At 51.6% G+C, this 25,744-nt stretch overlaps 1 protein-coding gene and 1 long non-coding RNA gene across 9 annotated transcripts; one reads left to right on the top strand and one right to left on the bottom strand.

The window, feature by feature from the left end:
• Positions 1 to 2,251: 2,251 nt before the first annotated feature.
• On the bottom strand, positions 2,252 to 21,201 carry LOC108316864. Of its 6 annotated transcripts, none has more exons than XR_001830474.2 (4): positions 20,927 to 21,201; positions 6,142 to 6,347; positions 4,824 to 5,340; positions 2,252 to 2,285 (listed from the first exon to the last, which is right to left on the bottom strand). It is a non-coding gene; the product is annotated as an uncharacterized LOC108316864 (long non-coding RNA). The 6 variants fall into 6 exon arrangements; XR_005203182.1 differs by having other exon boundaries at positions 2,253 to 2,285; positions 3,772 to 5,340; XR_005203180.1 differs by lacking the exon at positions 2,252 to 2,285 and adding an exon at positions 3,390 to 3,895.
• Positions 19,300 to 23,591, top strand: FAM181A (family with sequence similarity 181 member A). 3 transcript variants are annotated; one of them, XM_017547004.2, is made up of 2 exons: positions 19,300 to 19,413; positions 22,205 to 23,591. In XM_017547004.2, exons 1-2 carry the CDS (start codon positions 19,300 to 19,302, stop codon positions 23,168 to 23,170), a joined length of 1,080 nt encoding a protein of 359 aa, XP_017402493.2. In that variant the 3' UTR covers positions 23,171 to 23,591. The 3 variants fall into 3 exon arrangements, with proteins under 3 accessions (XP_017402493.2, XP_017402491.1, XP_037601111.1); XM_017547002.2 differs by lacking the exon at positions 19,300 to 19,413 and adding an exon at positions 21,098 to 21,452; XM_037745183.1 differs by lacking the exon at positions 19,300 to 19,413 and adding an exon at positions 21,320 to 21,396.
• Positions 23,592 to 25,744: the final 2,153 nt, after the last annotated feature.

Consider the following 25,744-nt stretch of genomic DNA (forward strand, 5'->3'; position numbering starts at 1 on the left):
CAATTGACACTCACATCAACAATGCATACCTGTCTCCTTTTCTCCACATTCTTGACAGCATTGGGTGTTATTCGACTTTAACGTTTTTTGACACATCTAATCATGTCAACCTTCAAATCCAGCTGAACTCTGATTAAAGTGGGTGTTTTGAGAAGCCCTGAGAACAGGGCCTTGGAAAGGGTGCCCGGTAGACAAAGGAGCCTCTAGCCTCCCAGAGCAGCCGTGGGTAGCCCCATTTCCTTTTCCTTGGCCAGGGAAGGAAAGTCCCTCCCCAAAACCCTTGGTCCTGGAGTCACGGCCCAAGCCCCTCAGCAGTTCCCTCAGGAGTAGAGGAACTCCTGGGTCAACCAGAGTTGACCAGAGGCGGATTTGCTTCTGGCAACATCTCCAGTCTGAATGTGATCCCAGGTGATCCTTAAGGAAGCAGCTGCCTTGTGTCCTCTGAAAAATGCTGCCTGCAAGGGAGGACATGCATTTGGGAGAACTGGAGAATTGCACACTTGGTTATGCACAGTGAGCCCAGGAGAATACGAAGCAAAGGGTATGTCCTGCAAGAACCACAGGTTTTGGAGATGTTGAGGTGGCCTGCTGGGCCCACAGAGGGGGCTTCTGGAGCACCAGGAGGCTTACCTCTTATTCCACCCCCTCCCTGCCACCCCAGACTAGAAGGAATCTATTCCGAGAGTGACACTTGGAAATAGCTTGCCATTTGTGTGGCCTAAAAAGATCTAGAGAAAGGGGCAATGGGGAATTTCCAACATTCAAACAGTCCCGAATTCATCAGATTCCAAGGTCCTCCTGGTCAGCAGCTGGCGCACAGACACCTGGGATCGTGTTTGCAGACTTTCATCTCCTAAGAGCCCAGGGATGGCCTCCAGGGCTGGCTGGCTTGCCTGCCTTCCTGTTTTTATCCAAATAGGCCTTATACAAAGATTTAAAAATGACTCATGGAAAAAGCCAAGCTAGGGAGGAGGGCTGGAGTTGGCCACCGAGTGGAGGACAGTGGGAGGCCTGCAGGGATGCTCATCAGTGACCCGGGAACCTGAGCGGTCTCCAAACTGCATCTGCAGGAAGGTCAGGACAGGAGAAGCGGGTGCCGGGGGACACAGCAAATGCTTATTGGAGAATGCCCTGGGAAAGAGAAAAACACCGGTGCTAAAATATATCCCGAGGTGGGCATGGTATTTAATTTCCAACCTGCTTCCATTTATATGCACTTAGACATTCTTTCCTCCTATGAGGGAGACAGAGTAGGCGTTATTATTCCTTTTTACAGATGTCCAGAGAAGAGGTGTCCTCCCAGGTAGCACCTTCACCCAGATGCAAGGGTCCTCCTCCCAGTTTCTTAGGAACTTGTGGGCCTTATTTGCCTGGCCAACTATTTCCCATCCTTTAGGGTTCAAATCAGCCTCCAGAGCTGTCCCCAAGGGTCCTACTGTCAGCTCTTCTGCTTGTGTCCAGCTAACACTCCGAGCCATGTCCTGTCATTGCAGGTTGTACCTATGTCACCTCCTGGCTACACGGTAGGTAAACTCCTCTCCCACCTCCTCCACCTCCCCTGGCCTGGCCTCTCCCACCCGACATGGCCAAGCAGAAGTCTGTGGAATAGCTGGGTGGGAGTGTCAGTGGATGCTAAGGGACAACTAGACAATGCCACTGCAACCCTGAAGCCAAAGTAAGCCAGGGTGCCTCAGACGTGCATCACCTGCCTGGCAAAACCACCGTGCCGTTCTGAGGATCCCAAATCTACTCAGGAAAAGGAAAAAGACAATCCCGGGCTCTGGGTGGAGGGTGGAGGTAGAGAAGGAAAAGAAGCTGGGGTCTGGAATGCCTCAAAGGTGCTGACACAGGGAGGGAAGGAGCAGGGTGGGGCTACTGGCCTGGGCACCTTCGAGAACCAGCGGAAAGGCTCCTTTCACTGGAAGCACGGAGGCCCTGAGCAATTCCAAGGGCTCCCTCTCGTGGCCATTTGAGGCCAAAGCTGAGTGTTCAGAGGCCAATCCCACATTTTCCTCTTAGCCAAGGGTGTAGAAAATGGGTTCAGAAGACAGGGGAAGAGCACTGGTCTTGGAGTCGGATTCGTGTCCTGATCACCCACCAATTCACCAGGTTGCGTTGGGCAAACCACTCCACCTCTCAGCCTCCGTTTCCTCAACTGGTTAATGAAGTGGTCTGCCTGGCACCATGGCTCACGCCTGCAATCCCAAAGCTTTTGAGGCCAAGGCAGAAAGATCATTTGAGGCCAGGAGGTTGAGACCAGTCTGGGCAACATAGCAAGAGCCTGTCTGTAAAAAAAAAATGTTTAGAATTAGCCATCGTGGTGGGGCGCACGTGTAATCCCAGCTACTCAGGAGACTGAGGTGAGAGAATTGCCTGAGCTCAGGAATTTAAGGTTACAGTGATCTGTGATCACGCCACAGCACTCCGACCTGGGTGACAGAGCAAGACACTGTCTAAAAACAACAAACTTGGAGTGTCAGATGAGATGAACAGCTCTCACAAACGGGAGTGTGGGGCTAAACACGTTGCACATGTTATCTTAGCCTCTCCCAACGACACGGCAGGATTTTGGCTTCGGGATGACAGTGACATTGATGAGTTTTTGCTGTGCTTAGCACCATAGCACAGGCCAGCTCTGGGCTGAGCACTCCACATGTGATGGCAGGCAGGTGCCACGTACAGAGGGAGGTTGAGCATCAGAAAGGTTACATGACTTACCCTTGGCCACTAGCTGGTGAGTGGCAGAACTGGGGTCTGAAGCCAGATTTATGGCTCCAGAGCTCCCCACTCTCCTTGCCCATGGTGTTTCTCACGGTTTCTAAAGTCCTTTCCATCTCCAGCTATCTGTGACTCAAGGTGTCTGCTGGAGAAAAGAGATTCACAGGAAACAGTGGGGGCTTGGCAGGTAGACAGGATAGGAACCAAAGAGACAGTTGACAGGCAGTCAGGCCTAGAGCAACCTCATAGACAAAAAGCACAGTCTTTACAGGAGAAGAAATTATGACTGCCACTTGATTAGCCATCAAAGCTATGCTTTCCCACTAAGGAGCATGAGAAAGGGCACCATTGTCTAAAAACATGTCGAACAAAAATGTCATCAGGCATTTTTTATAAGCTTTGCAACTGCCCACACCAAACTTGCTGCCTCTGAGGAGCCTGGCAGTTCTTGAATATCCAACCATTTATCCATCTATCCAACCATCCATCCATCCATCCATCCATCTATCCACCCACCTATCCCCCCGTACCTCCATCCATCCACTCATCCATTCAATTGCCCACCTATTTACTTACTATCCAAAGTGCCAATCCAGTCACCCATCTCCCCATCCATCCATCCATCTCCCCATCCATCCATCCATCCATCCACCCACCCATCTCTGCATCCATCATCCATCCATCCATCCATCCATCCAACCCTGAAGCCAAAGAAAGTGAGGGTGCCTCAAATGTGCACCTTCTTACCCATCCATTCATCTGTCTGTCCATCAAACATTGCTGAGCCCTAAGTTACTGGTGCCTTATTTTCAAGAGTCCCAAATTGGATATTATATGTCTCAGACATGTAGGCCAAAAAACACAGAAATATGTTGCATTAATTAACTATGGCAACAGATTGCTTAGAAGCTTGAAACAAGTGTTGATTACCTCACACAGTATCTGTGGGTCAGGAGTCTGGGAGTGGCTGAGCTAGGCTCAAGGTCTCTCATGAGGTTGAAGTTAAGATGTTGACTGGGAATGGAGGCTGTGCTTCCAGAATAGCTCACTTACATGACTACTGACGGGAGGCCTCAATTCTCTATTGGTGTTTGTCCCAAGTCCTCTTAGCGCCTCATCACATGGGCCTCTCCTCAGGGCTACTTGAGCATCCCCACAACATGGCAGCTGGCTTCCCCTAGAGTTGATCCAAGAGAGAGCAAGGAGGAAGCTGCTGAGCCTCTTAAGTCCTCATCTCTGAAGTCACAGATGGTCACTTCATATCATTCTGTTTGCTAGAAGAGTCACTAAATTCAGACCACACTAAGGGGAGGGGTACTAGGCTCCAATTCTTAAAGGGATGAGTATCACAGAGCTTTGGACATACTTTAAAACCACCGCATGTGTGGAAGATGCCGAGATAGAGTGTGAAGGATACTGAGAGGCAAGAGGGAGAATGCGGTCAATTCTACCTAGAATAATAGAGGGAGTCAAAGAAATAAAGCTCTATTGAGGTGATAATGAATGAGCTGAGTTCTAGACCTGGAATGTGGCCTTAACCCACTATCCCCTTCTGGGTCTCTGTGTTGTGAAAATAAATGGGGACAACCCAAAGGAGATCAAACAGAAGCCATTCATTGTGAGCTTGCCACGGCAAGGGAATTGGCCACTGTCACTTCCATTTGACAGAGACTCCCAGGCAGGCAGGGTGAGGGGAAGCATCACAGTGAAAAGGGGGAGGCTTCAGGTGTGCCCTGATTGGAGGTTGTTGGGATGGGGAAGTGGGAGTGGCTAGCTGGAAGCCGGACATCTCATTTGATTGCCTTAGGAGCATTTTTGGCTTTCTCTCATTGGTATTGAATTGGAAGCAGTAGACAACAATAGGGAAGCTGACCAGGACTGACCGAGCCCTGATCATTCCGGGCCTGTTGCCACAGAGGTTTGGTTTGTCTTCCTAGGCTGCTTGCTGCAGAGACTGTGGACCAGGGTTCTCTTTTCCTACACTGGCAGGCCATTGTCTTTTTGTACATGTGGGCTTTTGGGGTCCTCCTCTGAAAATCAAAGGTTGGTTGACTGAGCTCTGAGGTTCTGCAAGCCCTGACATTCTGAGGATCTGGCTTCTTCACCTGGAAATGAGGTGTCCAGAGATGGCAATGTGCTGGATGGAAAAAGGACTGGCCAGTCCGAGTGGCTGCCACGCCAGAGGTGAGGTCTTGTGGACAAACTGGGAATGAGAGGGAGATGCCTCGATTGGACCCTCCTCTCTGTGGGCACTCCCAGGAGTTTCCAATTCGCAGCAACCCACAGCATCCCAGCATCTTTGACTGTGGACCTTGAAAGTTACAGGTCACCTCAGGTGACTTCCCCAGTGCACACGCGGATACTTAAATCTGCATTTCTATCTTCTCTCCAACTGGCAATCTTATTCTTGCTTGATTGCCTCTGGAGACAGCAGGCTCACTCTCAATGGAGACAAGGATGTGGTCCATCTGCTCTGGCACACAGGGCAGCTTCCAAGATGGCTGGTCCATCTGCAGCGTGCTCAACCCCTGAGCACCCATCCCACCACATCCTCCCAGGCTGACCCTGCCCTTCCCTCTTCCCACATATAACAGCGACTGAGGTTTTGCCTGAGGAAGGTCCCTGACAAAATGAGAGGGAAAGGTGAGAAGGGAACCCGGCCTTTTTCCTATGCTACCTCCATGGGGAAGCCTTTTCATCAGATTAGCAATGGTCTGGAGGAAACAGGACACAGGACTGGTAAATTTTGACATGGAAATGGAAATGAGGAAAAACTGTATGTGCTCTTCAAGTGCGATGTCATCATTATGACAGCACAGACCTCCTAGTGTCCCCGTCTCATCCGATGGTCACCATCACCCTGAAGGGCATGGCAGGGCAAGGTCCCCCTTCTTAGCGTGTGACTCCACCACCTGCCCACCTGCCCAAGCCTGCAGGTCTTCCTGAACTTTTCTCCTCCTTTATGCTCCCATATCTGACCCTATAAAGTCTGTTTCCTAATGGGCACAGGAACCCATCCTTCCTGTCCCTCCCTGGCCACGGTAGTGCAGAAGTCATGCCTAGGGACTGGGCCCCAACAACCTGGGCTCAAATCCTGGTGTTGGCGTGAACAAGTTGTGAGGCCTCTGGCGCCGAATCCCACCTGGTTAAGCCCATCTCTCATCCCTGCAGCATCCCTTCCGCACCACCCAGCAGGGTGGGCTTCCTGAAGCCCAGCCCACCCTCCCTTCCTCTGTTCCAGCCTCTGCCCCATCAGCCTATCCTCCAGGTTCTGTCACGCCCAGCACCCTACACTGAGGCTGATGAGCAGAGGATCTAGCCCAGTTCTTCTTGAAGAAGATGGAGGGGTCGGGGCTGGGTGAATAAATACACCAAACAGCCTGATGATACAGGTCCATTCTGCATGGAATTAAAGTCACACACAGGTGGAGGCAGTAGCCCTGTAGGTGGGCTGCTGAGGTTTGTATCTAGCTCTGCCATTTACTAGCTGTGACCTTCAACAAGGCCCTTCACTGTTCTGTGCCTTAGCCTCCTCATCTTAAGATGGGCTGGTCATAGTACCTGCTCATGGGTTGTAAGACAGATGGTCCCTCCCAGTGTGCGTGGGCATCGGCCATTCTGTTCAGGGGCTGCAGAGAACAAAAAGATGGAGGAAGAGTGAATTTGCTCTCTGCCGGTGACTGCTTGCACTGGGACATCAATCTTCTGCCCTCAGTGCTGCTGGTTCTCAGGCCTTCAGATCTGAACTGGAATCTCCACAGCGGGCTCTACTCGGTCTCCAGCTTCCAGACAGTGAATTGTGGGACTTCTCAGCCTCCACAATCACGTGAGCCAATTCCTTCTAATAAATCTCCTTGTGTGCATGTGAACTGTTGGTTCTGTTTCTCTGGAGAATTCTGATTAACACACCACATGCTTAGAATAGTGGCTGGCACATAGTAAGTACTCACTGAGTATTAGTCAATATTACTATCTTACCTGGTTCCATAAATACTCTCCCACTGAAAAGATGTTCCTTTGTGTCTCACCTTGGAAGTGACAGGGCCACCAAAACCAATCCTTGCATGTTTCTCTAGGAGGCCTCTCTGGTCTTGTCTGGTGTCCATGAGCCCAGCTGCACCAGGGACTCCAAGGGCAGGCCTGTGGGATGCTGAGAGCACTGGCCTCCTAGTACTGAGTGGGCCAGGGTCCCTCTGGTGGCTGCCACCTGCAGCTTCCTCTAGGCCCCTGCTGGCCAGGAGGTGTGGGCAGCTCTGGGTGCACACCAGTTTTGGGGATGAGGCTGGGATCAGGGAAAAAAGTATGTCTGCTTGTCTGGTAGGATCTGCCTCCCAACTCCACGTGACTCAGTTTAATTCAATTAACTCCAAAGCACTCTGAGCCCCTACTCTGAGCCACTTGGATTGCCAGGACCCCAGAAATAAGCCAGACCCAGTCCCTGTTGTTAAGATATTCTACAGAGCCTCCATCTTCCTGCAGATAGGCTTCAGGGGTTGAAGAGGGGGGCTGTCACCCCAGCCATCCAAGTCGCAGCCACAGCTCATCTCTCCAACACATCTCACATTTTGGTCTTCAGCAAGACACTTGCTTAAAAGAAAATTTTTCTTTTTTTCAACAGTCTTGGAAATAGGGTTCATATTAAATGTGCCCTTGAAGTATGAGTTTGATTTTGACAGTGAATAAGGGAGTGAGAGGAAAGAGGGCCATCCAGGTAGAGAAAACAGCTTGAGCAAAGGTGCGGCTGTGTGCTTCTCAGAGGGGAAAGGGACATTTATTGAAGATCTGCCCAGAGCTGAGTGTGAGTGAGTTCCTGGCTATTCAGCTCTCACGAGGGCCTACAAAGAGGACGCTATTATCCTCATTGACAGATGAGGCTCAGAGAGGCAAAGTAAAGGTCAGGGCATAGGCTTGGGAATCAAACCAGCTCGGAGATCTCTAGCACACATGCGCTTTCTATTGCCAGAGGCTACTTGAGGCGAGGCAGAGTTCCAAGCAGGTTTCATGCTGGGTGCGGCCAAGATGGGCTCCAGTGGCTGGGCTTGAGTTAGCATGGCTCCCTGGTGTTGGAGCAGGCTCAATGGGCAGAGTTGGGCTAACAGGGAGGGCTTGGGGCTGTCATCATTCATGGCCGCAGGGACATGGTGCAACCATTTATAATTAGAATTATAACTTAAACCACCAACAAAAAAAGACTTGACAAGCACCTTCACCTCCCAGCATATACATATCACATCTATTACTGCCACTAGGAACTGGAGACCAAAGGAAGCTGGTTCAGAAGCCCAGCCCTGTGTTAAGGTCCCATGGGGTCTGCGCAATGTGGAACTATCCCAGGGAACAGGTAGCTCTCTCCTGTGTCCTCCCAAGGCTTCTGGAGTTCCCAGGATATTCATCTTATAAAGTGGTTGGTGAAAAATAAGCCATGAAAACAACAGAAACGTGATAGGTAGGTAAGTAGATAGATGGGGGATTCGATGGATGGATGGATGGATGGATGGATGGATAAATGGATGGATGGATAGATGGATGAATAGATGATAGATAGATCATAGGCAGGAAGGGAGGGGGCCAGGCTGGGAGTTGGCAAGGATACTGCCCCACAGTCCTGCCTAGTTGGACAGGACCAGGGCCAGCTAGGAGCAGGGAATAGATGGAGACGAAGCAGAGACGCTGTTGTCAGAACAAAGGGCCCAGAGGCTGCTCTGTGCAGGGGCTGCATTGCCTTCCAAATACAAGGTTCAAATGTACAACTAACATCCCCAGGCAGAAACTTCCCCAGGCAGAGATCTTCCTTTGATCAAAGCTGTAACCCCAGAAAATGCTGGCACATAGTAGGTGCTCAAGGCATAGTTCTTGAGTGAATGTGTGGAAAGGCTTGTCTACATCCTAACTGGACTTTGCAGGTAAACTGTCCCCCCAGCTGCCCCAGGCCTGGAAGAAGCACTACGTGTGCCCCAACTTGAAGGACGGGTGGTATCACGAGCACTGGCTGTGGGGCCTGAGGACCCAGGTGTAAGGTCTGACTTTGCTATTAACTGAGAGTTCAGCTTGTACATGAGTCACTGCATACAACAGCCCTCTGATGTGGACACCACTATCCCCATTTTATAGATGAGGAAACTGGGACCTCAAGAGATCAAACCACTTGCCCATGGTCACGGAATGTGGCAGTCTTCAAACATGGCTCCTCAAAAAAGTTTTTTAAAAGAAGCAAAGAAAAAGAATTTTTTAAAAACAAAAGAAAAAATAAACATGGCTCCAAAGTTCTTCGACCCTCCTCCCACTGATAGGTGAGCTTTACATCCCTTCCTCTTGAATCTGGGCTCTGTGACTGTTTCACTAAGAGAATACCGTGGAAGTGATATGGTGCTGATTTGGGTTTCTGGGCTCCAGCCATAAAAAGGTAGCAGGCTCTACTTCCTGTCTCTTCAGATATTTACATTTGGAACCCAGCCGCCATGCTGTAAGGAAGCCAGGAAGCCACAGGGAGAGGCCACTGGAGCTGTGTCAGAGGCAGGCCAGCTCAGGTCATAGCCAACAGCCAGCATCAAGGCCCGGACGTGAAGTGGGGAGGACTTGGAGATGGCTTCGGTCCTGGCTGTCAAGTCACCTCCAGTCTTTGAGTCTTTCTAGCCCCAGACATTGCAGATGGAGATAAGTGGCTCCCACTGCCCTTTCTGAATTCCTGGCCCATCAGTATCACTGAGTTCTGGGAGGTTGCTACAGCAATAGTGACAGGGACACTAGGGAGAGCAGTGGGGCCATGTCTGGAAAGCAGGTCCTGCTGACCCCAGAACCCATCTCTTCTCCACTGCCTCAGTTTACCTGGCACATCTGCATTTCAGATGTGCTGCCTGAGGTAATGGGGCCCTTGAGGGGTGACTTGGTCAAGCCTAGGAGGTTCATAAATATCACTCCCAGCTGCTCTGTGGGCTGGCGCATCTGTGTAGGGCTGGCCCTTAGGAAGAGACCAATGGGAAGTGTCAAGGAGCTCCCTGAGCTCGGACAGATGTGGACTCTGACCTCAGGTCTGCCAACTCCTAGCTGTGTGAACTTGGGCAAGTCTCTCTGTGTCTCAGTTTCCTCCTCTGTACAGTGGGGTTACCAGGAAGGACCTGATAGCCCTGTTGGAGGACTCCGTGTGTGAGACTGAGGCCCCGTGTGTCTCCGTGAAATACATGTTATAAACACTCTTAATCATGGCTTAAAAGACTCAGAACCTTAGCTCAGGATGGGCCAGCATTCAATGGGAAGGTCACGGGCCCCAGAGCAGGGCTGTGTGGGGAGGGGGAGATTCAGGCATTGGCCAAGGTCCAGAGCAGAATCCTCTCCTGTCCTGCTCCAGGGAGCTCTGTGCAGGGAGTCAGAAGCCTGTATCCCAGCGTACAGCTTTTAGAATTTTTTGGGAGGGATCATGCCCTAGATATTCCTTCCAAATGAGATCACCATTTGACAGGACTGACAGGGACTCTCCAACTCCTGCTTTGTGTCTCTCTGGTCACTGTTAATACTGAAATTAACATAGATTTTAATTCTTTTTAAATTAATATTCCAGTAAACTTTAATATTGTTAATAACATCTAATTAATTTGAAAATACACTCTGTAACTATCTATGAGCTCTAACAGTGAAATGTAGCAGTGAATGTATGCATTAAATGTGTTAATTCTGTTCCATGTCAACACTGAAAATACCATCATTTCTGCCCCCCTGGTTTAGCATGTCTTTAAAAACATTTATTGATCTATAATAAATAATAGTTGCACATATTTTACGGGTATACATGATACTTTGCTACATGTATGTGTTATGTAATGATCAGATAGGGTACTTGGGATGTGCATCACCTCAAACATTTTTTTTACTATAATGAGAGCCTCATAAAATGGACGTGGTGCAGGGCTCCCCTGAAGCCAGGCTGGGTGTTTCTGGGGACTGTGATCATTTCTGATAGGACTCAACCTCCTTGGGGAGAGACCTGGCAAGAGACCTGCCAAGACCCTGGCTGCATGGCAAGAGAAACTGAGGCAAGGTCCCAGAGGCATCGGCTGGGCCCCTGCTTCAGAGTAGGAAGCACTCATCCACTGACAGTGTATCTCCTGGGTGCGCCTGTGCATGAGGCCCTGTTCCAGGCATAGGGATACGGCAGGAAGCAAGAATCCAAGTCCCTCCCTGCGGGACCTGTGCTGTGGTGGGCAGTCAGGCAATGAAGCACAGTCAATGCCCAGAGATCTCATGTGCTCAGTGCTAGAGAGGAGAAAAGCCGAGAAAGAGGTGAGGATGGGGGGTGGGAAGCCCACACTAGTGAGTGAGTTAAGACAGAAAAGAGGGGGAGGCTGAGCTGTGCAAGTATCCAGGGCAGGAGCTGGCAATATTTTTCCATAAAGGACCAGACTGTAAGTACTTGCAGCTTTATGTGTGCTCTGGGGTCAGTCACAACCCTCAACCCGACTGTGCGAGGGCAAAAGCAGCGTAGACAGTATGTCAATGGGTGGCCTGGCTGTGTTCCAATAAAACTTTATTTACATAAACAGGTGGTGAGCCTAACTGTGCAACCACTGAGCGAGGGGAAGAGAATTCCGGGAAGAGGGAACAGCAAGTGCAAAGGCCCTGGGGTGGGAGTGAGGCTGGTGCCTGAGGAACAGCAAGGGAACGGATGTGGCTGGTGAAGGATGACCAGTGGATAAGGTTAGAGGAATCACTGGCAATGGAAGAGGGAAGGGGGAGAGAAGAGGCTCTTGCTTGACTAGGCCCTGGTCAGGGTTCATCTGGGGACCCTCACCCTGGGGATGTGGCTACAGACCCAACTGTAAGCTCCACTGAACACACGTGAACCCACATCCACCGCCATGCTTCTTGCTCTGGGGAGGACTGGCTGAGATCTGTTGAAAAATCAGCAAGAGTTCTCACCCTGGGAGTGGTCTGCGCCCTCAAGCCCGAGTCTGACACTTCCCTGTCTTCTCCTTTATCTATTGTCTACATGCTTGTTACCGGTGGAGGGTCCTGACTACGAGTCATCCAGGTTCTTGGCATTTTGAACAAAGAATTGGACAAAATGCACAAACAAAGCAATGACAGAATGAAGCAATGATTTACTGAAACGAAAGTACACTCCATAGAGTAGAAGCAGGCTTGAGCAAGTGGCTCACGAGCACTGGCTGCAAATCTTCTACGGTTTAAGTGCCCTCTGGAGGTTTCCCATTGATTATATAGAGTTACACCCTACATAAATGACCAGTCTGACTGGTGGCAGGAGGGGATCGATCAGAGGTACTTTACATTTTTCATCTGCAACATAGTGGGAAAACGGGTAGGGTTTAAGGGAGCAGCCTCTGATCCTTGTTATTTGGTGTGGAAAGATGGGGTTTTCCTTTTGATTCAGTTCTAGGAAGTCAGTGTGACTCTCCCTAGGGTCCCTGCCTCCAGACCCTATTCCCCTGCCTTACACTCTTCCTCCCAGTCTCCCCTCCACCCCAGACCAGCAGAGCTAAAACAACCCCAATTCATCCTTTAGCCTGTTGGGAAGGGGCCCCAGCCCGGGAGTTGGGCACTGTTTCTGCCAAGCTTATCAGATAAGAAGTGTTAGGCCCACACAGATGAAATCACTGCCCAGATGAGGGAGGCAGGAGCAAAATGCAATTGTCTAACTCCTAAGGTGTGTGAGTTGCCTCTGTGGGTGACAAACATGTTCCAAGGGGTTTACCATGTGCCAGGCACTGGAATGCCATCCAAGGGGCCAATGTTGGTCTAGGAGAGCTCACCTCGGTGGAGGTAAGGGGGCGGCAGTACTCATGGCAGTAATTCTTCATAGTCCCAGCATGCCCCACCAGGACTGAGTCAGGGAGCATGGGAACGGAATGCCAAGGCAGGCGAGGATGGCCCTTTGGCTGATGATGCAAATGCCCCTTTCCTGAGGAATGATGGCATATTCAGAGAATTTTGAAAAAGTGTGTTATGGGCTAGATTTGGGTTACAGACAGCTGTGATCAGAGGCCAGGAGCTAAATGATAGATGCCGATGAAGAGACTTCTATTACTCAAGTAGGACAGGTACTCCAGGTGGCAGGGGAGGGGGCTGGGAATTTGTAAGGCAAGAGGGCACAATGCCCACCCCCGACCCCACCTTCCCCTAAGGGCGCTGTAGACACAGGCTGAGCCCAAACCCCAGCTCCTCTGCCACCTATCTCAGTGACTAGGAGAGAGTTCTATCTCCCTGATCCTCGGTTTCTGAATCTGTCAAATGGGGAGAACAATACCCATCTCACGTTTTATTGACTCATTGTTGTATTTGTTTAGTGGGGATTAAATGAGATGGCAAATATCCAACTCTTGGGGAATTGCAGTATTCAATGGGAGTTAGACCCCTGCCCCATCACCTTTCCTTTGGAAACCCCCATCCCAGGAGGCAAGGGATCCTCTCTGATGAGGGTATGCTGTTTATGCAACATACCTGAGGGACAGTGTGACCAGAGGGGTGGGAGTCAGGGACTGAGGATGCACTTGCTGTTTACAGATTGTTTTATGACTGGCTATTGGAGCTCCCAAATGACTCAGGAGCCAACCAACCATTTTACTCCATGTTCTGGTTTGTTCATTCATTCATTCAGTCAGTCAGTCATTCAGTCATTAAGCATGTATTACATGCCTATTCCATGCAGAAAAATACATGAGAGATTCAACCTTTCTACCTAACCTTATCTCACCTCACTCCCTGCAGCGACCTCTCCCCCGCTGGACTGAACTTCTCACTGTCTCTGCTCTCCGAAATGCCTAACACTCTCTGTCCCGGTGCCTTGACTCCAGCTATGGCTGTTGCCATCACTGCTGCCTCTTACTCTTGAAACAAAGCAACATGTTAGAAAGATCCCAGGTTCAGAATCAGGAAGTAAGGATTTGAATTTTGGCTCTGCCTCTCACTAGCTGTTAAGTTCTTTAGCCTACCTGATTCCCAGTTTCCTCATCTGCCAGATGGGAATGATACTAGGATCTATCACAGAAGGTTGTTGTGAGAATAAACACTATGAGATGTGTAAGATAGCTATTATGTCAGTGATATCTAAGATATCTAAGTCAGTGCCTGGCTTGGAGTTGAAATTAGTAACAAATGTCTATTGAACGGACCTGAGGAATTCTGGCCTGGGAGGTGGAAAACTTGAATCTTGGTCATAGGAATGTGTGCTTGAATAAGTCACTGCTTTTCTCCAGGGGCTCCAATCCCTTGATTAAAATTGTAAAGTTGGATCACCAGAACACCAAGTATTGACATCCCTGGCTTTCCACCCTGTATTTCTGAACTGGATCCAGGGACACTTGGCACACAGCCAGCTTCATCTCCATTCTCCGTCAGGGAAGACATCACTAGTTGATCAGAGCGTTCTATCTGCTGAGCCCTCGGAATCTCTCCACAGGGCACCTGCCAGCCATCGCCAATCGAACCAGAGGTGACGGTTGAGATCAAACAGACTTTTCATTCCTGGTCGGTGCCCGGGTGAGCGACGAGGCCTATCAGTGCTGGAAGACACAGTCAAGGTGATGGACGTGTGGGGGTGGTGGAGTGTGCAGAGCAGAGGTGCGAATGTGGGGCGGTGGTCCATTTAGGACGTCCCGCAGGGCACAGACACTGCCGTGTCATTTTTGTCCCACTAGCCCTTCTTTATGGCTTCATCTGGGTAGTCATTATATCCAGCCCAGGGTACAGGCGGAGGTGAGGGAAGGGCGCCGATTATGAACCGGGTGGCGTGTTCGTTTGATTTTCATGGCTGATGTCTTAGTCCTCATCAGTAACTCGCCAGGGAACCACTCATAGCTCCACTTCAAGGGTGAGGAATAGGAGGCTCGGAGCTTACTGATCGTGATGATTAATCATAAAACCACAGTAATTGGCTTGGGTTGCACTCCAGCTTCACCCCTTTTGGCTGTAGGGTCTTGGGCAAGTCACTTAGTCAACCTGTGCTTCAGTGTCCTCATGTGTAGAATAGGCACAACAGCAACATCCACCTCAGTATGAAGGTGTTAATACACATGAAGTTTTTGGAACATCATTCAGCATTTAATAAGAGGTCAGTAAACTATTTTCAAGACTGTTGGAATGGATTTCGTATTCATTTTGCTATTCCCAGCACCTCAGAAAATGTCCTGTACATAGTAGGCGTTAATTAAATGCTTTAGAACCACTTGTTGAGCATTATAAATTCCCCAGAAAAGTCCAACATAGGTCTTCTTGTTGCCAAGAAAGACTCACATAGGTTTTTCTTGTTGTCGAACAGGACATCTCAAAGAAAATAACAAAAATACGCTGAGCCAAACAAAAATGCAAGCACAACATATCAAAATTTGTGAAATGCAGCCAAAGCAGTGCTGAGAGGAAATTTTATAGCACTAAGAGGCCTACATTAGAAAACAAGGAAGCTCTCAATCAATGATCAAAGTCATCCCCTCAGGAAAAGAAAAGTGAAATAAGCCCAAAGTAAGAAAAATAAAGGAAATAACAAAAGCAGAAGTCAATGACACTGAAAACGGAAAAAGAAATAGAAAAATAAAAATAAAAAAAAGAGCTGATTCTTTAAACAGATCAATGAAATTAACAAGCTTCTAGCAAGACTGACAAAAAGAGATAAGCTATAGATTGATACATCAGAAATAAAATGCAGCCAGGTGTGGTGGCTCACGCCTATAATCCCAGCACTTTGGGAGGCCAAGACAGAAGGATTGCTTGAGCTCAGGAGTTCCAGCCTGGGAAAAATATATAGATCTGCTTTCTATGAAAGGAGACCAGCCTGGGAAAAATAGTGAGATCTGCTTTCTACGAAAGGAGACCAGCCTGGGAAAAATAATGAGATCTCCTTTCTATGAAAGGAGACCAGCCTGGGAAAAATAGTGAGGTCTCATTTTTACAAAAAATTTTTAAAAATTAGCTGGGTGTGTTGGCACGAACCTGTAGCCCCAGCTACTGGGAGGCTGAGGTGGGAGGATTGCTTGAGTCCAGGATGTCAGGACACTGCGGGATGCCATAATTGTGTTACTGTACTGCAGTGACAGAGCAAGACCTTGTCTCCAAAAAAACTGAGTACTAAGTACACAGGAAAAAAAAAAAAAAAAAAAAAAAAAAAAAAAAAAAAAAAAAAAAAAAAAAAAAAAAAGAGAGAAAGAAACAGAAAGAATGGAAGGAAAAGAAAGTCAGGCTAAAATAGTAAATGTTTTGATGTTATATCTTAGCATAATAAAAATTGTAAACAGGCTAACGAAAAAAAAAACATGTTCATGTAAATTGATGCAGAAAATTCATTTGACAAAATTTAACATCCATTCATGACCAGAACTGCCAGAAAATTAGGAATAGAAGAAAGTATCCTCAACTTGATAAAGAGGATCTACAAAATTCCCACAGCTACATCCCATCCCATGGTGAAAGACCGAAAGCTTTTCCCCTAAAATCAGGAACAAGACACAGAGGTCTGCTTGTACCACTGTTATTCAACATGGAACTATTTGCCTGAACCCCACCCCTCTTGAGACTCCACATGGTGAAGATGGGCTGGGCTGTCCTCTTTTCTTGGGGCTTGAGTTCGCAGACTCACCAGCTCCAACCCCACTCATTCATATCCCTTTCAAGAACCCACGGGGGACTGCACATGGTCTTACCTGATTTGATGAGGTTGAATCGCACTGATTTATATTAGGAAAAAGTAAATCATTTGCCACATATAAGTAGCACCGACTTGTGGCATGCTAGCACCATATCCATGTGCTCAGCATGGAGGTCAAGAATTGATGATGTAATTCGTCCAGGAAACTGAGGCCTAGAGAGGGTGAGTGACTACCTCAAGATCACACAGCCAGGTAGGGGCTGAGTTCAAAGATCTCATCTCCAAAGCCAGTCTCCCTCTAATGGTACAATAATGTGGTTGAAACCTCTTCCAGTGTGGTATTTGATCACACTGACAGTGGTCTCTGTCGCTGGAGGTGGGCTGCAGCCAGGGGTGATGGGGCTGGCTGAGCCGGGCTGTGACTCCTCTGGGGCATTACCAGGTCTCTGCCTCCTCTGAGGACACAGCCACACCAGGCAAGTTCAGCAGGTCAGGAAGCCCTTAGCCTGGCAGCCAAAGGGGTTTGCTTTGACCCGATGCCTCCTGTTCTCAGGAAGCAAGAAGCACGTCCGTTCTGATTACGGCTGACAGCCTGCCTTGGGCTGGTTTTTGATAGAAATATTGTCATTATGTAAGAAGTTACATAAATCATCTTGTGATGTCTACGTCGCACATCCACAGAGGCACTGCCGGGCTGCTCTGTCCTCTGCGTGGCTTTTGTTATGTTTCCCGAGCTGGCGTGGTCGGCCAGGCCTATCTCTCCTGGGCAGGGGTGGCTGGGGAGAGTCTGCAGCTCCAGGCTAGCACGGGCCCTGGGTGGAAGATGGGCCCTCGCATTGGTTCACAGCTGTCGGTGGGAGCAGCATCTTAGGATCATCCCCACCCCAGCGTTGTCATTTACTGCCGGTGGGAACTTCGGCAAGTTTCCAAGCCCATTCGTGCCTCAATTTCCTCATCCATTAAAGAGAGTAATCATGGCACCTGGGAAGAACAAAGGACAATATATGTCATGTCCTTCCATCAACTAGAACTTTACACTCATATGATCAGGTGTGAGAATGAATACGGTGGGGTCAGCAGACCGGGGCTCCCTCCCGGGTGCTCTTCCTGACTGGCTCTGCCGCCTTGGATGAATCACTGTCCCTCTCTGGGCCTTTTGTCGTCATCTCTAAAATGAGAAGTCGGCCCATCTTTTGGAACTGAATTTCCTGTAGAGGTATGAAAATGTAAAATCTCCTTTAACAGGTATTTTTGGCAATTTAAAACATTACCAAACATGTACCAACAAACAAATACATTCAAATGCATTTTAACTCACAAGGTGACATGCTAGGCTGCCAACGGGTGAACTTGGGCAGTCAGGTGAACTCCTCGGGGTGCAGGTGATAGTTTCTCCAGGGACTCCATTCATTGGATGACTGTCCTATGATCATAAGAGAAGTTTTTTTAGGCTGGGCTCACAACTGTAATCCCAGCACTCTGGGAAGCTGAGGCAGGTGGATCACCTGTGGTCCGGAGTTTGAGACCAGCCTGGCCAACATGATGAAACCCTGTCTCTACTAAAAATACAAAAATTAGCTGGGTGTGGTGGCACGTGTCTGTAATCTAAGCTACTCGGGGGTCTGAGGCAGAAGAATCACTTGAACCTGGGAGGCAGAGGTGGCAGTGAGCCAGAGATAAAGAGAGAAACCTGCAGACGAGCTCCCTTCCCTCCTGGAGCTCACCTGGTGGGCTCAGCTCACCTGGGTGGGGTAAAAAAAAAAAAAAAAAAAAAAAAAAAAAAGGCAGCAGCTGTTTACAGTCCACAGGAAAAGTCCTGTTCAGTGGAATGGGCAAAGTATTTAACTCATAAACATTTAGTAAGAAGCTACTCTGTGCCAGGCTGTAGTAGGGATCAGATTACAAAGGGCCTTCTGTGTTTGGGAGGTTAAACTTCATCTTTGGCTCCAGGCACACAGGCATGGGAGAGGGTGTTATTAACAACGCTGTAAGTTGGCGGAAGGCATCCTGGAGGAGGGGATGTTTGAGCTGGGCCTTGAAGAATTGCTGAGAGGACAGGATTGGCTGAGTTCGGCCCAAGAATCACGCTTGAGGCTTCTGTGGGGGTGTTACCAACTGTAAATGGGAAATAATCCCCTCCCCGCCCAGATGCAGGCAGATAATGAGTGAACACTGCGAGAGTCTCATGACTCGCATGATTACTGCTGTCTTTCCTCCTGCCTATATGGCCAATCAGAAAAACACAGAGGAGCCATCCCTTGTGTCAGAGGTATCCAGAGGCCTGGCCTTAAGCCACAGCTGCCTTCTCTCCCCGATCCTGACTTCCCAAAGCTGCAGCTCCCCGTATTCCTGAGCCGGGAAGTTCCAACGTTGGGCTAGAAGAGTGGAATGCCGGACGCGTGGAGAAAATCTGGTCTTCTCAGCCGGCAGCACTTAGGCAGGGTCTGGTGCTCCAGGAGGCCATGTGGCGAGGCAGATCCAGCTCAGCCTTTGCACACAGACGGGCCTGGCTTCAAGTTCAAACTCTGCTGGTTAATGCTATGCGGTCTTGGGAAAGCAATTCAACCTCGCTTACTTCATTTGTCAGGGGCAAACGCACCGCCACTCTCACGGAGCGGCCGCGTGAGGTCTTCGTGTGGTCATCGAATACGGCTCTTGTAGCTGTTGGCATGTGCTGTGTGTCCACATATAATCCATTTTCTTCCACTTTTCTCTCCCCTTCCTTTCTCTCTTCCCTCTTTTCTTCCTTTCTTCCTCCTCTCTTTCCTCAAAAAGTGTTTGGTGGAAAAAGAGTCTGCGTTAAGAACTATGGAGAGAGTTTTATAAGACATCAACTCACCTCCCATGGAGTCCTCCCTGGTGGGGAGGCACACTACTGGCTAAGAAAGGAGAGACAGCTTCACAAATGGGCAGTGCAGAACGGGCAGGCAGGGCTACAGGTGCCATGGGATCTTGAGGAAGCTGGGAGCCGAGCTGAGTGGCTCCAAAAGATCTTGATGCCCTTAGAAGAGAGGAGATCTTCCAGAGACAGGAAAGATGCAGCCCACATAGAGTGCAGAAACCTGGGTGGAAAGGGCAGAGCACAGAGAAGCAAGCAGTTACTTGGTCAGGTACTGGCTGCCAGAGAGGTTGGAACTCTTGGCTGTGCACACCGGCCACACGCCGTAGGCAGCAGGGGACTGGCCCTGATGGCCATGGGCCCTCAGGGCGCTCTCTCCAGCCATGTGTGCCAGGCATTTTGGAACAGAAAGGATGTTTCCTGCCTGTCCCAGTCAGGATGGGCCAGGACGTGCTACAGTAACATAGAGCCCGCACATGTCTGGCTCTCAAAATGAGGAAGGCTTGGCTCTCACCCATACACAGGCTGCTGCAGGTAGGAGCAACCCCCCAGGGCACGCAGTGGCCGACAATCTAGAGTCTCCAGTCCAGCAGCACCTCCATCTTGGTCCACACTTCCCCGACCCCGCAGCAGGGTAGGGGCAAGAAGAATACAGTGCTGGCTTTCAGGCCCTAAATTGAGTTACAGCTTGTCAGCACTGGGCCATCTCCTCCAAACTCTTCATTTTGCCTGTAGGGACCCTCAGGCTGGGGGAAGGGGGGATGGCTTGGAGTCAGGCCATAGCAGCTGCCTATTGGCCAGTCGGAAGGAGTGGGGCCATCACTCCTGGTTGGAAGCCCTGGCCCTGCCCTGCCAGTGCCCCCAGTCTGGGCGGGGAGACTCTGGAGAGGAGTCATTGGCATCTTAGGTTGTAGTATGGAGGTGTTGGTTGGCACGTAGACCATCAGCCATCTGGCTGATGAGGGAGACAGGAGGAGAAGGCGGTAGAAGGGGAAGAGGAAAGGAAGGGGAAGGAGAGGAGGAGGGGAGAAGAGGAGGCTGAGCCTGGGCAAGAAGATGACAAGGAGTGAGAGGGGCCCGTGAGCTGGCTGGCACTGAGGCGCGACCATTAGCATTTCCCAGGCAGCCGCCCTCGCCTTCAGCCTCACCTTCCCTCTGGCCAGTTAGTGGGCAGGGCCAGCGCCGATGCTGGGCTCCCTTGCTCGCTCAGAGAAGCCCTGCTTGCAGCCCCGCCAGCGTTGGCACGGTGACAGTAGCCAAGTGTGCAAACTTGTGCCATTGTCCACAGGCCAGGGGGAGCCATGGAAACTGGCTAATATGACACAGGAAAATGTTTGCTGATGGCAATTCTATGGGCTTTGTCCACCTCTTTCTCCATCATGACGACTCGATTTAAGTCCCTAACTGTTTGACTACAAATGCAAGGGGACCGTGCAACGCCAACCTTTTGTCCGGCTGCGCTGAATGGGCAATTCAGGCTTTGTGCAGCTCAATTGAGGAAGCAAACATAAAGACAAGATTCCTGAGAGCTCCAGCTCCCTTCCCATGGATATCCCAGCACCTCGTTAGAGAGTCCTTCCTCGGCCACCTTTTCCGACAGGCATCAGCGCACCTCCCGACCTCGAAGGTCCTCCATGCCGGATCCCTGGGGGATCCTGGCAGAGAGGGTAGTGGGGGTGGCAGAGGGGGAGAGAGAGAGAGACGCAGAGATAGAGAGAGGAGTGAGAGCGAGAGAGCCACTCAACACTCAAGGACAGCGGGAAAAGCAGCCCGCCCCGGCTTACCCCGTCCGATTGTCTGTCTGCACTGGAGCATGGCAGCTGTAGGCCTGGAGTCTTTGGGGGGAGGTTTGCAAGCCCGTCTCCACCAGGCCCAACCCCTTCTCCATCCTGGACATTTTAAACACACACACACATCCCACCCCCTTAAGAAACTAGGGAACCGAGGTCAAGGGGAGGCGGGGCGTGGAGTCCGAGGAGAGTGGGGCTGAAGGGTAGAAATTTACCGGGAAATGATTGCATTTGGGAGCTGTCTTTTTTGTGATGGTCCCCATGGTGACAATTTGTGACGGCAAAGAATGTGGGAACGGGGCGCCGCCGCCTGATTGGGATGCTTTGTATCTGGAGAGGCGCTCCTGATTGGCCTGAGGGGCCCCCCAGCTCCGGGGAGTTGTCCTCCATTCAGCCCACTCAAGGGCTGCACAACTGCTTCCAGCCGGACGGAGCTCGGCCGGCTGTGCCGGGGCCTGTCCCAGGTCTGCAGCGGGGAACCTGCCGGGCCACGTTGGTCGGGCCCCGGCCGGCACCTTTGGTCAGTGTGGAGGCCCGGCGGCTCTGGCCCGGCTGGGTGGCGGGTGTGGGGCAGGCTGGGGCCGGGGGGAGGGGCGAGGTGCGTGGGTGGCGGCGGAGGAGGCATGAAATTGCTGCAGATGCTTCTTCGGGGGAGTCCCTACTGCCCACAGCCTGAGATCAGCCCGCAAGGCAGGTCTCGATTAAGTGCCAGACAGGGGTCCTGCCTGGTCCTGCGTGAGAGCTGGGGGTGGAGCGTGGGGACTGAAGAGGGGGGCTGTGCTCCTTGGGCTGGGGGCGGGAGTGATGGGAGGGGGAGGCTACCACCAGGGAGGAAGGGGGCTTGGCCTTGCTTTAAAGTGGAGCAGTCACTTCAGCTCAGAGAATAAACACCTCACCGGCAAGTTGCACACCTTGGCACCATGGCGTGTGGGAAACAGGGCAGGCTGGGAGTGCGGGGTCTCGTGTGCCACCCCCAGCAATGCCACCTGTAGCTGGGTCACCTTGGGTGAGCTGCTTGACCTTTCTGAGCCTTGGCTGCAAGAGGAGGGCACCAGACCCAAGCTGGCTGGACGGGGCTGTGCCAGCGCCCGCGGCTTTCCAGGTGTGCAGACAGCACTCAGCCACTTGCACCCGCAGCCCTCTACCCAGGACGCTGTTTAGGGCTGAGGGGTGCTGGGGTGGGGACACCATTTGCAGACAGGTGCTGTGGTCTTTTGGGAGGGCTGGGTGTGGTTGCTTGGAGAGACTCCGATGGCCTGTTATGTCCCCCAGGTCAGTTCGGTGTCCTTCCCCGGAGCTGCCAGCCAACAGCAGAGCCCACCCTCTTCATGGAAAGCTTCGTGCGGTGGCCCCCTGGTGATGGCATCTGACAGTGATGTGAAGATGCTGCTGAACTTCGTGAACCTGGCGTCCAGCGACATCAAGGCAGCCCTGGACAAGTCTGCGCCCTGCCGACGCTCCGTGGACCATCGCAAGTACCTGCAGAAGCAGCTCAAACGCTTCTCTCAGAAGTATTCCCGGCTCCCTCGGGGCCTTCCGGGCAGGGCCACAGAGCCCTACCTGAAAAGGGGGCCTGACAACCAGCCCGGGAGGCTGCTCCTTGATTTGGGCCCTGATTCCAGCCCTGGCGGGGGTGGGGGCTGCAAGGAGAAGGTGCTGAGGAACCCCTGCAGGGAGGAATGTCTTGCTAAGGAGCAGCTCCCCCAGGGGCAGCATCCAGAAGCTGCCCGGCCTGGCCAGGTGCCCATGAGGAAAAGACAGCTGCCTGCCTCCTTCTGGGAAGAGCCGAGGCCCACCCACAGCTACCATGTGGGGCTGGAGGGGGGACTGGGCCCCAGGGAGGGACCTCCCTATGAGGCTAAGAAAAATTGCAAGGGCTTGGAGCCCCTGGGGCCTGAGACTGCCTCAGTGTCCATGTCTCCAAGCGCCCTGGCTGAAAAGGAGTCACTCAAGATGCCGGGGGTCTCCCTGGTGGGCCGCGTCAATGCCTGGAGCTGTTGCCCCTTCCAGTACCATGGACAGCCCATCTACCCAGGCCCTCTGGGGGCCCTGCCTCAGAGTCCTGTCCCCAGCCTGGGCCTGTGGAGGAAGAGCCCAACCTTTCCCGGGGAGCTGGCGTACCTCTGCAAGGATGCGGACGGCCTGGGGCAGAAGGTGTGCAGGCCTATGGTGCTAAAACCCATCCCCACCAAGCCGGCCATGCCCCCACCCATCTTCAACGTCTTTGGTTACCTCTAGGCGGGCTGAGAGGGCCTCAGCCCCCACCTCTGGCCTGCAGGAGTGTGGAGGTCCCCAAGGCGCTCTCCTGTGAGGAGGTGGCTGGCCCATGATGTGGCCTCTTCCTTTTGTGTGTGTGTGGGAGGATTGGGGCCAGGCTCCTCAGGCAGTCACCTTTCGGCCTTGCAGCCTTGGAAGCTGTGGGGCTGGGCCTGGTTGGCCCCTCCCCAAGCAGGCCAGGGCCCAGCAGCTCATCCTGCTGTCCCTGTGCTAAACATGGGTGGGGGGATGGTGCCCTTCGTTCCCGCCACCCCAGAAGCCAGAGTTACACATCTGTTCACCTGCCACCCACTGTGTGAGCCAATCTCAGTTGTTGTTCTTCTTGTTCTTTGTAAATATTGAGAAAGTTGAAAGAATAAAGACATTTCTTTTGGAGTTTCCACATCGTGGGTGTCAGGAAGTTGAATGACCCCCAGGCTGAGGGATGTGGCAGCAGTGGCTGGTTCCAGGGAGGCCAGGACTGGCTGAAGCATCTGAGATATCTGGGAATGGGCGCTGGGGCCAAGAGCTTGGTTCAAAGGAAGGAGGGTGAGGAGGGGAGGAGAGGAGCCACCAGGGAAGGACACCCCCAGGGTCCAGCATGCTCCGGAGAACAGGTGCCGGAACCAGGGAGGTGGGGCTGCAGTCCCAGCTCTGCCATGTGCTGTGGGGCCCCACCCTTCCTCTGGGGGGTACCCTCACTCCTCCTGCAGGATGACGAGATGAGAATGGGTCTCTCCGCAGTGCCTTCTGCTCTGTGTACTGCCTCAGGGAAGCCTCTGTGCCGAGGTGGTTGTGCCCAACTCTGGTGAGAGGGAAAATCAGGCCAAATAGGAGTTTGGTCTCTTGTGGGCAAAACAGGTAGTTTGACCAAATTGTTCCTCTTGTAGGCACAGTCTTGGAGTCTGTGTCCACAGGCAAAATAAGTCAATTTAAAAAATAATAGCAAACTCCTCTGAACCTCATTCCCTCCAGCACATCCAAAGGGATCCTCTCTAGCTAATCCAGATTCCAGGTTACCTGAGGATGGGTCTTTCCCCAGGCCTGGCACATACCAGGTGCCTCATCAATGCCATGATGAGGCCTCTGCCTGTGACAGTGCAGAGGGCAGCACCAGTGGCAGGAAGTGGCCCAGGATTTTGCCCTGTTAGTGTCCTGCTAGCAAAGTCACCTGAGGGACCTCCACCTGCAAGCAGGCCCAGGTTTGCTCTGCTGCTGTGGACAGGGCTCTGTGGCTGACAGAGGGTGGGCGTGCCGGCCTGCCCAGCTGCTTATTAGAACAGTTTCACAACTAGAAGGGTGCAGGGGGCCAGTCCTGGCTGGGACTATGGTGCTCTCATCAGCAGCACGATGTTGGACACATTCATCCTTCCTCTGTGCCTCAGTCTCCTCACCTGTACAACGGAGGACTGGACTGGGAATAGGAAACAGGTGTACCTCCCTCCGCTGCACCCCAGGCAAGTACCGGCTGCTTGCAGGCTCCCTCTTTTGGAGCCTGGACATGGCCCCTGATTCTTCCTCACTAATACAGGCTGCAAGATTGGTAGTCGCCAAGGGCCCCTCCGACTTGTCTTGTTTTACTCCAGGATTCCCTGGAGTGGGGAGTCCCTGGAGGGGCAGCCCCCTCACCGGGAAACCAGCCAGTGGTTTCTATCCAGTGGCCTCTGAAGACTTCAAGGTCACAGAAACAGGCACAACCCTGGGCAGAGCTGTTCAGAGTCATTATCTGGCCTATGGGATGGGGACGATCCTCAACCTGGACCCTCAGCCTCAGACTGCTCTGGTCTTAAAGAGCAGAAAGGGGCTGGGGGTGGGGAACTCTCCTCTGCCCTCTGTGCAGCATCACACAGGCCGTCTGAATCCATGTCGATGAGCCTCAGCTCCCTACAAACTGCACAGCAGGGGTTTAAATGCCTGCATCCTGGCCTGCCATCTACCAGCTGTGCAATCTTGGGCAAGTTACGTAACCTCTCTGTGCTGAAATTTCCTCATCTGGAGAATGTGATTGATAATAGACCTGCTGCATAGGTTGTTGTGAGGCCAATGTGAGTGCCCTGGCCCACTGTCACCCAGATGCTCAAAGCATCACCAACCACAAGTCACCTCTTGTAGTTGTCTGGTGGTGTCTCTAGGTCCTGCCACGCCGACATTTTAATACCGTTAATGGGCTGTGCTACCCGGGGGATGATGTGCCTGGACCACCCAACCAACCACACCCGCTAGCGGAGGAGCTGGGCTCCGGGGCACATTCTCCCAGGGTGCTGCCTGTGTCCAGTCCTGCCTGGGCTCTCTGATAAGACTGGCCTGTCCCTGCTCACAGCCCCGGGTGTACCTGCAGATCCATTCATTCAAAAGTTGGGAAGCAGAGACTTGTACTAAGACATGACCTGATGGAAGCCCTGGCAACATGATGCCCCCACATGAAAGCGAGCTGGGGGGAAAACACGCATCTGGGAAAGCTTCGGTATTGAAAGTAAGTTTTAAATCCTGCTGCAGTAACAACAGCACATACTGTCCTAACCACAGAGTGAATGGCACTGGTTCAAAGTAAAACCC

This window comes from Cebus imitator, unplaced genomic scaffold (genome assembly GCF_001604975.1).
Source record: "Cebus imitator isolate Cc_AM_T3 unplaced genomic scaffold, Cebus_imitator-1.0 Scaffold193, whole genome shotgun sequence".
NCBI lineage: Eukaryota > Metazoa > Chordata > Mammalia > Primates > Cebidae > Cebus > Cebus imitator.

Bases quoted from the DNA above. Each gene is read 5' to 3' on its own strand.
- FAM181A (XM_017547002.2), top strand. From the start codon at position 21,252: ATGCTTTGTATCTGGAGAGGCGCTCCTGATTGGCCTGAGGGGCCCCCC. The intron at 21,453-22,204 runs GTCAGTGTGGAG...TATGTCCCCCAG, and splicing joins GGCCCCGGCCGGCACCTTTG to GTCAGTTCGGTGTCCTTCCC.